Raw genomic sequence first — 15,057 nt, forward strand, 5'->3', positions numbered from 1 at the left:
AGCAGAATGCAAAGACAAATGAAGAAAGACAAAGAGCACTAGTCATGATAAAATGCTTATTGATTGATAAAGGGCAGGCCAGTAAGATGGGAAGCTATATCTTTCTCAGTCTTGATGTGCAGACCTCAAGCCAATAATTTTTCTGTCCTGTGTCCCTGATCATTTATTTAGTAATACGACTTTAATCCCTTTGTTATTGTTAATAAAATGATGCTATGAGAAGGTTTGAGGTTCTAGGACTGTTGATTCCCAAGTTTTTGATAGCTGTTAATAACCATACATTTCTTTTTGTGCCATTCTTGAGAGATTGGTGCTGTACTGTATAATATCCTTAAGGTGATAAATTCCTAGTACTTGTTTGAACAGTGTGTCTAGGCTGTCAAGAGAATTTGTGTTGTTTTGGCCTTTGGGATTTAGCACCCTCCAAATCCCTCAATTGCATTGTACACCCCTCTCTTAAATGGCACATTTAATCGCTATTTTCCTATTTTCATGTAAATTAACCTTTCTTGCCTCAACAACATCTCATGAAAACAATGTGATTTTCACTCTAAAGCAAAGCAAGAAGCTTATTTGCATGCACACAGAAAAATAACAATCATGTTGCAGTTATGAAACTTTTATAACTGATAGTTCTCATTTAGTGGTAATGTCATCTGAATTCTACAACAATAACCTTAACTGTACGCAATGTCTTAATGACAGTTTGTCATGAAAATCTTGATATGAAGATAAAGCTTGTAGGGTGGTTTTTTTTTATTTTTTTTAACCAGGTGATGTGGCTCATTAGTTTTGAATACTTATATTCTAACAGTGGGTTGGTTTAATGCTACTTTAACATGTCTTTTGTAAAGGTAATAACATTAACATGATTCATTAAATATTTCTGGCCCAATATAGCTGATATTTTGACGTAGTTTTAATTAACAGGCGTTCCATGATTTTCCGAACCTCCTTCCAGTGATTTCGTTTTTACCCGAGGGGTCTACTACGTATAGTCATACTAGTGCTTGTGGAAAAATTATCAAAACTGATCCTGGACGTATTGTAGAGAAAATAAGGAAAGGTAGAATTGATTAAGGAGCCGTTTTGTTTACTCAGCTGTCAAGTTATGTCGGAAACTTGAAATATTAGTGGCAACGATTCACGAACTTGCGCGTCACACATGACTAGTTTAAGGAGTGACACACGTTGGTGAAGCGTTAGGAATTTTTCAAGCTTTCCGAATCGAAAAGAAAGGGATTCATGAATTGGGAACTTTTTTCTCCCTTTTTTTTAAATTTTTTCCTCCAGCAGCGTGTGTAGCAGAAGGTCAAGAAGAAAACGAGTGATACGCGTGAAAGAGGGATAACACGTGTGCTCGTGTTCCACCTGTGTATCACGAAATGTTTGGGGTTTTGTTATGTTTTGTTTTGTTTTTTTCGGATTTTACGGATTTTTTACGATCCACAAGTCAAGGTTCCACAAAGGAAGAAGTATCTGGAAAAACGGAACGCCACAAAATTTACTTCTAAAGTGAACACTGCGCTCGCGAGTCGAGAGTCAATCTGTTTTCTTGTTATTCTTAATTACATAAAATATCAATCTTCGAATCATCGATGAGTTATAAAAATTGAAGCTCTGCTGCATTAGCAGAAACCGCAAAATTTAATACCTGTCCGAAATATTTCTGCCATATCGAGACGCAAAGAAGTTGTATCCACAAAACTCGAATAGTTCGCTTAACTTACAAGTTGAACACACCTAAAACTTTTCATGTTTTTTTTTTTTTTATTAGCAATTAAATTACTTTTGATGCTATTTAGGTCGAAAATGGGAAAGAGGCATGGAATAACTTATTTTGATTTTACCTTTTTACACACATGGATTTCGGTTTTTTTTTCTGGAAAACAGAGTGGTTTTACTCTCTGAGTCACTTTTATCTTTATTTTTCTTTTCCCCGTCACACCACCTTCTTTGGATCATTATTCTCCGTTTTGTCTCGTTTTCGAGTGATTGACATTTTGATTTCAGTATTTACGAGAGCTTTGGTCTTTTTTTTTTTTTTTTTTTTTTTTTTTTTTTTTTTTCAGTTTCTGTAAGGTCCACCTCCTTTCCGGGGAAACCCGATGAAATTCTGGGCGATTACCTGTTGTTAATTACACCCGTTGTTCTATTTTGCTCGCTCGGTAGGGATGAAACAATGCAATTAACGACCATCTTCAGTTACCAATATCTCGCCTTGCGCATAGATGGCAGAGACCAGAAAGGTTATAGGCGAGATCGTCATTTAATATTTCCAAAGGAGCAGTTTGTTTTAAGATAAATATCTGCTGCGCCCCGAAGATCCTAGAAGCGAATTCTCTTTATTTCAAATGACAGTTAATTTTTGTAGGGGACTCAAAGCATTCTGACTTCCCCTCCCCCTCCCCCTTTCCATCTCTCCCTACCCCCTGCGAACGTTACTCTGGGTTTTTCCGAGTGATTGCACGAACGCTCTGCGGACCTATTGCGATCCCAGACGCCTCGAAGCGTCACATGAAAAAAATCATGGCGGCTCCTAAGAAGAAGGGAAAGATACCGGAATTTTCTGTAGAAACCCTTTCGCGGTCTAAGCACGGTATAGCTTGTGTAGCCAATATAGACGTTAGAGGAAATGTCCCCATCTACGCTATTTTCAAAAGACCCGCCGGACCGAAAAACAGCAAAGCAGTGTTCGATTTCGCCGCCATCTTGGGTTATATAGGAGGCGAATTTCGCGACGGTTTTTGTCAAAGGGATCTAAAAGAAGGCGAATCCGTTCGCTTTTTACAATCCTATATTTCTTCGTTAGCGGAAAGGAGAATAGGAATGTGTTTCGTGCCGGTAGAACAAGTTGCTGCGCTGTTTCTGCAACCACTTTATCAGAAGGCACTTAGAAAAGGCTTCGTCTTTCCGGACCGCGAAACAACAAATGCCTTTGAATGTTTCAAGCAAGTGGCTCATTTCTGCCGCTTTTCCAGTCCAGAGGAGCTCTTTCGTATAAGGTTGAAAAGCCTGACAGGTCGTGATATAACAAAAGCTAAGGATGCAATCTCCGGTGACTTAAATCTTTGGACGATTGACAATATTGAACTGGCATTTTACAAGTGTCCCTTACCTCCTGACCCACCAAACTACCCTACTGGAGACTTTGACAGATATGAAGAGTTTCCAGGGTTCTTACAGCAAGCAGGCTGGGTTATCCAAGCCTACTCAGAAGCGGAAGGCTGGAAGAAAACAGCGGCTGTCAAATTAACCTCCCCAGAGAACTATGAAAGGTTCAGTGGAATGGCTAAACAACAAGCATTGTGGTACATCTGGAAAGGTGACCTGGAAAAAGCTGCTGTCATGGTACATTCATGGCGCAGGTTTGATGAAGACTGCTCAAAGGGAAAAGTGCTTGATGTCAAAAACCCGGCCATGGATGCAATGTTGAATATAACTCATAATGACCTCTCAAATGAAGGATTATATGAAGGTTATAGAAAGCCAGATGCAAGGTTGATCCGTGGTAGCAAATGTGACATTTGTTCAAGTTCTGACGTGTATATTTATGACACCGAGCATAAATTTATAAGGCCAGGTAATGTGCGAACATGTGTTGATTATGAGGGCAATGCAGAATTTGGCTCAGAAGAGATACGAAACAACATGGCAAAATTGCTCTTAGCTATTTACAAGTTTGGCACCAACCACGATTTTGAGACATCTGCAACCCATTGTTTCAAGGAAGCCCTTCATATATTTTTGGAACATTCATTTAATAACCTGTACTGGAGAATCAAGCCAACAAAAGCCATGAAAGAGGCAGTGGAAATGGAGGCTGTACATGGTTTTGTAAAAGCGTTGCGTAATAAGGCTAAAACAGAGCTGATCTTTTCACACTTTTCAAATCAATGTCTGGTAACATTTAAGGTAGCCATCACAAAGCACTGCGCAAGTAAACTTGGCACAGAACAGATAAAAAGCTTATCCGATATATTCAGTTCAAGACTTGACTATTTGGTTAATACTGACATCAAAAGACTGATGGAAGAAGATGAAACAAGTGTAAGCTCAGGTGCTGGTGACAGTGCCAAGACAGTCGGTATTGATCTTTTGTCAAAGACTTTGATACCTTCTTTTGCTAGTGAATTCCAAGGCAAATGGACGTTGCTTCCTGAAGCTAAAAGACAAAAGATTTTGACCACGGATTCAAAGGCACTAATCAAAACTTGCAAGGATACCTTTGCCAAACTCAACAAGATATATAATCGTCAAACAAAAATCCTAGAAAACCAAAATGTGGAAGAAACAACAACACAAGAAGATGATGATTCATCCATGGGAGACAGCAATGGTGGAGATGACCTAAAAAATGCGGATGGTCTTTCAGAAACATCCAACAAGCCCAAACAGAATGATGAGAGCAATGGAGACATCCCTGATGTTTGTCCAGATGATTTGTGTCCATGTAAAGATCCCAAGATGTTTTACAAGCACTTTGTTGCAGTTTTGGCTGGTGATGAAAACCCTGTGCCTTTTTTTAAGTGTGCTCCCACTGGTGATGTTATCATGAATGAAGAAATGTGCATGGACAAAGATGGAAATAATGTTGGGCGTATGGTGGCTTTTGATTTTGAACATGTTAACACCACAATGAACACAATTGTCAAAGAAAAGTTTTCATCTTGCCCACGCCTTGCTTTACTCTGCAAAAAGGTTTGCCACAATATCTATCCCTTGCTTATCATGAGCTTGTGTCAGGGGTTTGTTGAGTTACAGAAGAAAGATGGTGTGAAAGTTGAACTTTACACCTGCCCTGCTTGTGGAAATAAAGAGACAAAACCAGGGGAATTTAAGAGATGTGGTGGATGCAAAACTGTGTATTACTGTGGTAGGAAATGCCAAGCTCAACATTGGAAAGCTGGACACAAACAGCAGTGTGACACATCTGCTAAACAAGCATTGTGACTGCATGATGATAGGTAATTATGGTTAAAAGCATTTTAAATGCAATTTTAAAACCTAATAACAAAAAAGATATATTTATGGTAATGCATCATTTTTGAAAAGCCTTGTTTAAAAAATGGAAGCAGTTTAAAAGACATATTATGATGGGATAAATTATCTTGATTTGTGATGAGGGCTTTGCATGTTTTGATGTTACATTGTGTACTATTTTCTGTAAATATTTTCACCTAAATTGTCTCTTTTGGAAGAGTTGTTCTGATTTTCATCACATTGAAGTTTCTGACTATGAATTTTCATTTTCCATATATATATAGATAATAATAATAAAAAAATAATAAAAAAAATATTTCTATAGCACTTATACTTTTCAGTTTCAAACAGTTGTGCACAAGGGATGCATTTTATTGGAAATGTTCAAACTGGAACACCCTGATGAAGGTTACCCTGTCAGACAAATCCCCCTTTTTAAGGAACATTTTTGTCTGATTTTTGTCAATGAACAAAATTCTGATTCAGCTAGACTGTTTGGGGCTGAATAAACAGGTCACTTTTTAATTCAACTACTAGAACTGATCAGCTTGCAAAATACCAATTAGGTGTAAATTGAGAAATTTATTGATTTGACCATTGATAATCAATTCTTTCAAATATCTAAAATGGAGGATTGCTGATTGGGAAGTAGGTATGAACTTAAGATTTGAAAGTAAGAGTAGAGTAATTCTTTTTTTTTTTTTTTTCAAAAAATGTTCTAGGTAAATTGGTAAAAAATTTTGCTACTAGTGTTCTGTGCTTGGCATTTGTTGTTTTAAGCTTCGTAATGTAAGTCTTAGGTACAATCAATATGTTTTGGTTGAGAGATTTTTTGGATTGATGAGAGAGTATAAACTTTATCAAGTTGACAAGGGCAACAGAATTGCATGCTATAGGATTTTGTTCTAAGTAAAGTAAAACCAAATTCTTAGAACCAACATCCCCAAAACACAATCAGACAGGAGAATATATCGGCAGAAAAAAGAGGAGTAATCAGTTATATTTGACACTGTCTGTTGACATTGACATTGTTTGCTTCTACTGCAGTTTTGATAATTTTTTTGAAAACTGTAACTAAAGAAAAGTTTAGAGTGCCATATTTAAGCAGCAGATTGCACTGATAAGCAGACTGTTTAGCAGTCTTGAAAGCCACACAGGAGATATTGAGAGGGCACTAGAAAAGGCGATTTACACTTTTTTTTTTTTTTGAGTGATATAGCTTGAAAGCAACCAAACATTTCTTGTGTTTTCTCTACATCTGAAGTTTGTTAATATCAATCAATCAATCAATACTTTATTTACCCATATGGTGTTAAACAAATTGAAAGTGCAGCCTGTTGTTGTCATGTATTAATTTTGAGGTGTTTCAGTTTTCTATGGGTGTACTCAGCTATTTTGTAACTAATTTGTAACTAATTTGTAGCTATTTTGTAACTAATAATAACTACCTCAAAGGTAGTGTTGTGTGTAAAAGTTAACTAAGAGAGCAGTCTATTAGTGTAACTATATAAATGTATATGCAAGGAATTATCTGTTCTTAGATTGATCAAAGCATGGTTATGGTTTACTTTGCTACAAATTTAATTCTGAACCTTATGGTTCATTAAGTATATGGCCATCACTGTAAACTGTTGCCCAGTATTCAACAAGTTTTTGACCATTTCTTAAAGATGTTTGTGGTGAGATGTATGAATTTATACTAGTAGATACTTAAGGGCCTGTGAACATGTAGCTTGTGCTCAGTAGTTTTTGTAGTAATGCATTGAATTTTGCAATGGCTTGTTACAGAAAAATAAGATAGCCAGAAATATTGTAAGAAATATATGTAACTTTGTTGAAAGACATGTTTCGGCATGCATATGCCATCTTCAGTCAATGAGTAACTGAGTGTGAACAATTATATAGTATACAGAATGAAGAAGAATGTAGATGAATAAATTATTTATGTACAATCTGATGTAATACAAAAGCGGGTACTGATTACAATGCCACACCAACATATCAAACTAGTTTTCACTTCTTTTAAAATTAAAAACATGTTTAGTGTTAAAGATCATACTCCAATTTTCTTGTACGGGATGTAATTCCCGTTATATTGGCAAAACTACTCACCACTTTTCTACTGGGATAAAGGAGCACACGGAAAGCGATAAAAACTCGCATATTTTTAAGCATTTCAACACATCTCCTTCTAAGAACAAATACTCTCCTTCTTGTTTTAGTATTCTGGATTCTGCTAACAACTCAATTTTAAAACTCAAAGAAGCTTTTTATATAAATAAGATCAAACTTGAACTTAACAAACAATTACAGCATTATAACACTTTTCTAGCATTCTAGTCTACACATTATTTTGATGTTTTGGTGTCATGTTGTAATTAGTACCCGCTTTTGTATTACATCATATTGTAAATAATTTATTCATCTACTAGTATACTATATAATTGTTCACACTCAGTTACTCATTGACTGAAGATGGCATATGCATGCCGAAACATGTCTTTCAAAAAAGTTGTATATTTCTTACAATATCTATCATACTTGCTATTACTGCAACCTTATGGAAAAGTCAGAAATATATGGTTAAAAATAGCACAGTGGTATGAAATAACAGTATAGTGCTTATGTTATTGAAATAACGGTGGACTACATAGTGGTGTTAAGCTCCTGTCCCCTTCCTTAAAGAAGAACTTGGCTGGGAAGGGGAAGTGCAGCTGTACAAATGTGAGAGAGAGCATGATAAAAAAAGGCAGCTTACTTATGGAGAAGGGTAGAACTCAAACCAAGTGCTTCCTCTTTTCAAGTGTTTTGATAGTTATCTTTTTGGCTCATAAGTGAACAGTGCATACTGAAATAATGGTATATTGTCCACTAAAGGCTTTGAAATCTTAGATTACTCTATTGCCTCACTCACTGCTTTTTTGTGCTATTTTTTTAAAATAAAGTATGGCCGTGTAGAAACCTTAAAGCTTGTTACTTTACAGGGCAATTTCCTAAGAGGGCTAGGAAGGGTTTGAATGGGTCTTAGAAAATCTGGAAAGTCATTGAATTCCATGACCTAAGCATTACTTTCCAGGTCTAAAAGGTAATGGATATCTAGAATTAGTCTCGGGGAGTCACAGAAAATGACCAAAAATAATATTTTACCAGAGAAAATCAAAACAAGGATAGTTGGAGTGAATCATGGCTTTCCACAACAATGCGAGACTGAAGTCACAAAACATAAAAAAAGGCCAGGCAAAAAGTTAAGAGTAAAGGTAAAGTCTGTTTACAAGCCTAGTGGCCCATTAGGCCATTGCTTAACTCCGGTTTCTGTAGCATGAAGCCACTAGGAGTATTTCTACTCCCCCCTGGATGGGATGCCAGTCCATCGCAGGGTTACCCCCAGCATTAAATTGCCGGTACCCATTTAAACACCTGGGTGAAGAGAGGCACTGTGAGAGTAAAGTGTCTTGCCTAAGAACACAACACAATGTCCTGGCCGGGGCTCGAACCCGGACCACTCGATCTGGAGTCAAGCACACCAATCATGAGGCCACCACGCCTCCACAGGCAAAAGGTCATAGATGTTCATAAAATTTAATCAAAACAGTTTTCTTAGATCTTAGATTTAACAAGAAAACTGCAGAAAGATTCCATACTACATTTAAAATGAATTCAGAAGTATTTCACTTGTTGAGTAGAGTAACAATGCCTTTCCCCCAAACCCCCTTCCCCATCACCACTCCACTTCCCTTCCCTTCGCATGGAAAAAAACACATTTTCTCTACTTGGAAATCAAAAGAAAGGGAGTAAAAACTGCCCACAACTAGAAACCTAAAACACTTTCCAGAACAATCTCCCTTTAATTCCTTTTTCTTTCTTCCTCATTTTCCTCAAGGTCATCATCCTTTTTCCTATTTTTATAATTCCATTTCTAATTTTTAAGTACAACTACAAAACTAACAAATAATCTCAGACAGAAATTCTGGGAGAAAGTTTTATTGACCACATGCAAAAAAATTTGGAAAATACAGTAAGTGTCTGTTGCAATATATAGACATTAACTTGCGCATAAAAAGTAATTTTATAATATTGTTAATCAGGGTAACTAAAATTATCTCTCACTTAAAAAAAAACTGCTATCGGAAAGCTAGGAACACACTTGCGCAACAAGAAATATTCTAACTTGTAAACTTTTAATGTAGCTGAACTGTTAATATTTAAACAAGATCAAATGCAAAAGGAATCTAACCTTGCTGTTCTTAAACCCAGTCATCAAAACAATAAGGGCTAATGAATAGTGTTTACTCCTTCCAAAACATCTAATAAGCCATTACCGAGAAGGAAACCTCACTCAGTAGACTTACACTACTAATAGTTGACAAACTTTCCCTCATATATTTCTAAAACTGTACGACCTCTTCTTATTTAAAGATCCTAGTATAAGAAGAATTGAACACAACATCAGCACTTGCTGGGACTGCCATCTAAATTTTTCATGAAACTTTTTTTGATTTTACTTGATTTAATTTCAACTTACCTTTGAAAGTTCCAATTAATGTTTGGTTATTACAATTGTACCAAACATGTCACTAGCCATGAGGCTAAATGAGCTAAAAGTTAAAACTGCTGGAACTACTGCAATTAGCAACTAGAAAAAAGACAAAATATCAAAATTTCCTGCAGCTATACTATTGTTAACCAAACTGCTCTCTATTTAAGGTGCTCAAAATTGCAACCCTTGTTGTTGCCATGATAAATAGAACAAGGAACATAGTTTACAGCTTGAGTAGCTAGTCTCGTGACTGCCTGTGTTAAGGACACTAGCTAGAAGGCTCATTTTTATTAAACTGATTATTGATTATTTCACTAATTTCAGAATGATCTTAGGAACATATTTACAATGTTTATCTGTTTTTCTATCGGTTTGTAATTGAAGCTTTCAGCATCATCACACGCATTTAAAAGGCAAGTTTAGCATCCCTTTAATCAGTTCTTTGCAAGTTTTGAGTAGTCTTAGTGAACTTTTGCCCTTTTGTTTTCTCAACCTTTGGCACAAGCGGGACCGATATGTGAGTACCTTTCTAACTTTGTTTTTCTAGTGTAGTTTTTTTTCAGCATTGGGCAACAATATATGAACAGACATTCCGTTGAATTTCCATATTCTCGATTGATTTAAGTTTAAAGGCCAAAACTGTACCAAATGCAAGTGAATGCCCACCAATTAGATAAGAACAATGGGCTGTTAACCAGCCCCCAAAATTCTTGTAATTTGTATTGAAACTTTTGTACTGGTTTATTTGTTCATTGTCATTTTAATCTTCTTATTGGTGTTAAGGCCCAGTTTTTTAAAAGCGATTCTTTGATTATGTATTCCACAACATTTCATCAGATTGATAGAACTTCATAGTATTGTTGTTTCAGTTTAGGATCGATAGATTGATTAATTGTGAGATTGATTGTGATTTTCATCATTGATTGTGGTTTGTGGTCTATATTGCCTTTCAAGAATAAAGATTTGTGCACACAGTCAACTTTGTTTTGTTATCACAATCTGTTAAATAGTCCCCAAACACCTCATTAACCACGTCTTTTAACTTCTATGATATTTCCTTTCAGAAATAGCCTACTTCTCTAAATTTCTTCTAGTAAGCTGGACATAATGCATGAACATTTCCATCAAGTCTGATGGGCCCCCTGCTCCCCCTGCTGATGGGCCCCCTGACCCATCAAGTCTGATGAGCCCCCTGCTCCACCCAACTCCTCAACATAAGGAGTATCAACCCCCTTAGCAGCTTGCAGGGAGATGCATTTTTCTCCTTCAAAAGTACAGCTTTAAACTGATCCAAGAAAATTTCTTGCCTCGTAAAATTTTTCCATGCATCAATGAAAACATTGAAGAATCTCTGATTCTCTTTTTTGCTAATTAAATTGAAAATTGGAAAAAAATGAAGAATTTCAAACTCTCCTCAGCAATCTCCAATCAGCATAACTGAAGCCCACTCAGACACCCTAGTGAAGCTGTTGTTTCTCATCCACTTCATGGCCTGGTGAACACATTCACTGGGACTTTCTCTACTGTGAAGGCATTCATAGAACCAATGCCAAGCTGCTCTATTGCTGAGTCCAGTATGGCCCACAATGCAACCAGTACTGATCTGATCTGTCCATTTGCACTGTGACAATAGCTAAGTTCAACCTGTTTGCTTCTGACTTTCACTAATGAAATGTCAGCCATTGTCAACATATAGGCTTCCCGTTGAGGAATAGTGTTTGGAATGTCAGGACTGTTTGAACTCTTTCAGCATTGCCATGGGCAGCAAAATGCATCAGGCTCACTGAAATCATCTGCTCAAGTGCAACCTGCTTTGATACTCTTCCCCTTACCAGAGGTGCAACATCGATTAGTCCACCAACCATCTCTGTTTCCTTTTTTCCATGTGGTAATGGTGGCAACCAGGCAACCTAAGGATCACCCATTATCTGAGCACTGGTGTCACTGCAATATCCAATGGACTTTCTTGAATGAGCTCGAGTGTCATCGGAGAAGCAACAAAAGGAATCCTACAACTCTCTTTGCCAAATCTTACTAATTTTCATAACTTGAATTACACATCTTATGGTAGTCAATTCTCTAAGACCGTCCTTATAGTCTGGGAAATTAACCATATCATTACTTATGTCTACCAAATGCCTTATCTACTCTGTTATGATAGTGCTTGAGGGTTCCTTTAGGAATCTTGCTAGTCATTTTATGTTTCAGCAGGTTACTGACTGTTTTGTTACCACCTATCATCATCATGGTCATCATCATCATCAGATGGGAAAATTTCATCCTCTTCTCTTTCATCTTCCTCTTCTTCCTCAACATCCTGAACAACTGGTACTTCCTGCTCATCATCTAATATTCTTTTCCTTGGAGGTTTTGGTGGTAAGGCAATTTCATTTTTAACAGTCTGCAATAAGGAAGAGTAATAACTGGTTATGATCAAGTCACATACACAATGTTAAAGTCAACCAACGTAGATGTTAAGCATGAAGCACATCATCTGAGTGTATGATTTTCTTTTAGTGCTAACCCTGAAGTTTTTAAGAGGAAACTGGTAAAAATAATTATTGGAGTTGCAATAAAGATCTTAGGAAACCAACAAATTATCAAATTAAAGAGGTTAGCAATGAAAGCATTTCCTTCCATTTTCTCTTCAAGCTATTCGAGAGATTTTTAGAGGGCAGGGTTAACAGGCCCATTAGTCTTGCTGATCATCCCTCAGGGAATGCCAGTCTACTTCAAAGAGCAGGCCAACAAAAGTGTGCACAAAAATTTCTTACATCAACATCTACAAAAGATAAAAAATAAATGTCCAGAGATTTGTGATAGTTAAGAGTACATCTATCAGTCTTTTCTCATACTTGTAACAGTAACTGCTGATATTGATTGTCTCTCATTCTGGGTTGCTTTTGAGGCGTTTCCTTAAAGCCTCGCCTTAATACATGGCCAAGGTCTTCAGATGACATAATGTCAGCTGGGTCTAGCAAGTTGTCATTGACAAGTACAACCAGATACTCTACATAATGCTTCCTGAAAGATAAAAATCAAAATGACTTGTGAGGAACATCATTGCAGAGTATTTTACTTGACTCAAAGTAGTAAATGTTTGTGGCATTTTATTTAGCAGGACTTTATTTTTATGTAAACTAATTTTTGGGGTTTTGAAGACTATACACGTAATCTGTAAGTATAAAAGCAGGCAAAATTTTCTTGCCACATGAGGGAAACTCTAATATATTTACTTGCAGAGCCCAGCATATCCAGCTTGAACTTGTTCTCCACACTCTTCATCGCGCAGGCCATCCACAGTTTCTTTCTGCTCATTCACTTTGCAGACCAAAGGTGCAGCTGCTCCAGCTTGCTCATCAGCATTACCTTAGTTTGAGGAAATTAAAACACCTTTATTTTAAAAGGTACTAACAGGACAATTGTTTACCTGACCACAACTTTCATTCAAAACAAAAGACAGTTGTTTATTGTAATCTGTAAAAGGATGTCTTAATGAGTCAACTTCACTTAGAAGTGTCATGATTTTAGCTTGTAAGTTCAGTTTTCGCACTTAAATATTTTTAAAAGAAAAAAAGTTGGCTTGCTGTCGCATGTGTAATTTAGTTGGTTAGACGTTATCATAGTGATATGATTTGTATTCAAAGTCTTTATGGGGAGGGTGTCAGACCGTTGATCTTATAGTTAGTCTTCATTCAGTTAAGGATGTTCTTAAGTTGAAGATTCTGTTTTCTCAATTTAGTTCCTTAGGTTTGCCATTTCCAGATAGTTGGAAAAAATTTTCCTAACAGCTAACTGGTATCTAAAAGGCACTGGTTCAAGCCCTCTATTTAAGGCAAACTCCTCTCTCTGGCTTTACCTTTACTTACTAAAGAACATTTTGCCAACCAACTTGAATTAGATATCCAAAAATTAGGCCCACCTTGACCTTCCGGTGGTTCTGTATTGTAAGCCACATTATTGTCATGTAACAGCCTCTGAAGTTCTTCTGGCTGAAGATCTCTCAAGTAGAAGTAACAATCACGTGGATGGTGAGCATGTAGTCCTCTGACGGTGCATTGATTTGACACAGGGCAGTTCTAAAACGGAAAATGTTGAAATAAGTTCTACCTGATTAAACTTAAGAATGTTTACTTTGATTTCCATCCTCATCACATGAAGGTAAGTTGAATCAAGGAAGACAACTGGCAAAAAAATAGCTGGAACCAAGGAGTTCCTTTTGACCCTGATGACAAATTCCCCTCAGGTCGTTGAAATGTTGCAGATCATTCCCTGTCATTGACTAAAGTACTATAAAGAATTACTCTTACCCAGACGATCAGACTTTATGACTAATACAATTCATTATTACATCCATTTTGAAATCACTGGTGGTCCCTGTAATCTGATTGGCTCTAATTGGTGCGATTTATTCACGAATCGCACCATTTTTTGCTCTAAATTGCATCATTTTACGCTTGACTGAGTTTTGGACACATGACATCAGTCTTTCTGTTTTGCATACAAAATAAGATGTAAAAGTGTTTCTGGTTCCACTATTTATTTAAAAACCAGCTCAGTACTGCATCAGTAAAATATTTGAATTGACCAAGTCTGATTTGGGCGATTTCAAAATGGATGTAATAGAGTGGTAATTGAACTTCACGTCGTGCAATTTTGGTCTGAAATCATACTTGTGATTTCAAATTGAATTTGCGCTGCGTGCTCGTTCGATTTTGAAATCACGCATTTGATTTCAGCCCAAATTGCACTCCACTCAGTTCAATTACCATTATAAACCATCCCCTTGTTTTGAGTTCCACCATCGTACACCACACAACAGCTACAGTAATGTTATTGTTAGCAATAGCTATGTCAGAACACCAAGCCAGGATACCTTAGCTTGATACTTGTTTTCTAGGTTTAGTGGTTAGACCTAACTCCTCAGCAAAAATAATGTGAAAGGACATAGTGGTCTCAATCAACTGCTTCTTTTAACAAGTTCCATCTTTAACCAAATCATTAGAAGAAGAAAAAAAAGGAAAAATAAAGTCTCACACCATGTGCAAAAGTCGATACGAGAGCACTGACCACCAATTTCAAATTAGTACTCATTAAGCAAAATGAAATAAGTTTTCCACTAAGCAAAGAACTTTATTTTTTCCTAATAAGACAGTCATAACCATCAACATCTAGTTTAATTTGTACCTGTCTTTCTGCATGAATAAATGAGTTGTAGCAGCCACTGCAGAATTCATGTGAACACATGGCACACTTGAAGTGCATGCAACCTCCCTTGGATAGGTCATATCTAAACTTGCAGTTGGGGCACACTGAAAGTGACAAAAAAATTAATTTAATTTAGTTAATCAAATTACCCACTGATATGCACACAGCTAATGAATTTATTACAATTAATTCATACAACTACTGATACTGAGTCACTTCAATAAAATTGAACAATTGCATTACTGGGAACAAACAATGATTCCAACAAGGCTCAGAAGTGCCAATCAAAGTGTAGGACCAAAAAAGTAATAAAGACAGCAAACTTAAAT

General features: G+C 36.6%; 2 protein-coding genes across 2 annotated transcripts in view; one reads left to right on the forward strand and one right to left on the reverse strand.

Moving 5' to 3' along the window:
- The first annotated feature begins 1,024 nt into the window (after window positions 1-1,024).
- On the forward strand, window positions 1,025-7,951 carry LOC148734388 (uncharacterized). Its single transcript, XM_088753117.1, has one exon. The coding sequence runs from the start codon at window positions 2,518-2,520 to the stop codon at window positions 4,951-4,953; it is 2,436 nt and encodes an 811-aa protein (XP_088609243.1). The 5' UTR covers window positions 1,025-2,517; the 3' UTR covers window positions 4,954-7,951.
- Window positions 7,952-8,948: 997 nt separating this feature from the next.
- The window catches only part of LOC111337705 (uncharacterized), a 28,233-nt gene continuing 22,124 nt past the window's right edge, over window positions 8,949-15,057 (reverse strand). The window contains exons 19-23 of the mRNA XM_022944051.2: window positions 14,708-14,832; window positions 13,443-13,599; window positions 12,757-12,889; window positions 12,376-12,544; window positions 8,949-11,921 (exon numbers count right to left, since the gene is read on the reverse strand). Coding sequence (XP_022799786.2) covers window positions 11,748-11,921; window positions 12,376-12,544; window positions 12,757-12,889; window positions 13,443-13,599; window positions 14,708-14,832 — 758 coding nt within the window. The 3' untranslated portion in view covers window positions 8,949-11,747. The remainder of the gene's footprint in view (window positions 11,922-12,375; window positions 12,545-12,756; window positions 12,890-13,442; window positions 13,600-14,707; window positions 14,833-15,057) is intronic.

The sequence above is a fragment of the Stylophora pistillata genome, chromosome 3 (genome assembly GCF_964205215.1).
Source record: "Stylophora pistillata chromosome 3, jaStyPist1.2, whole genome shotgun sequence".
NCBI classification, from domain to species: Eukaryota; Metazoa; Cnidaria; class Anthozoa; order Scleractinia; family Pocilloporidae; genus Stylophora; species Stylophora pistillata.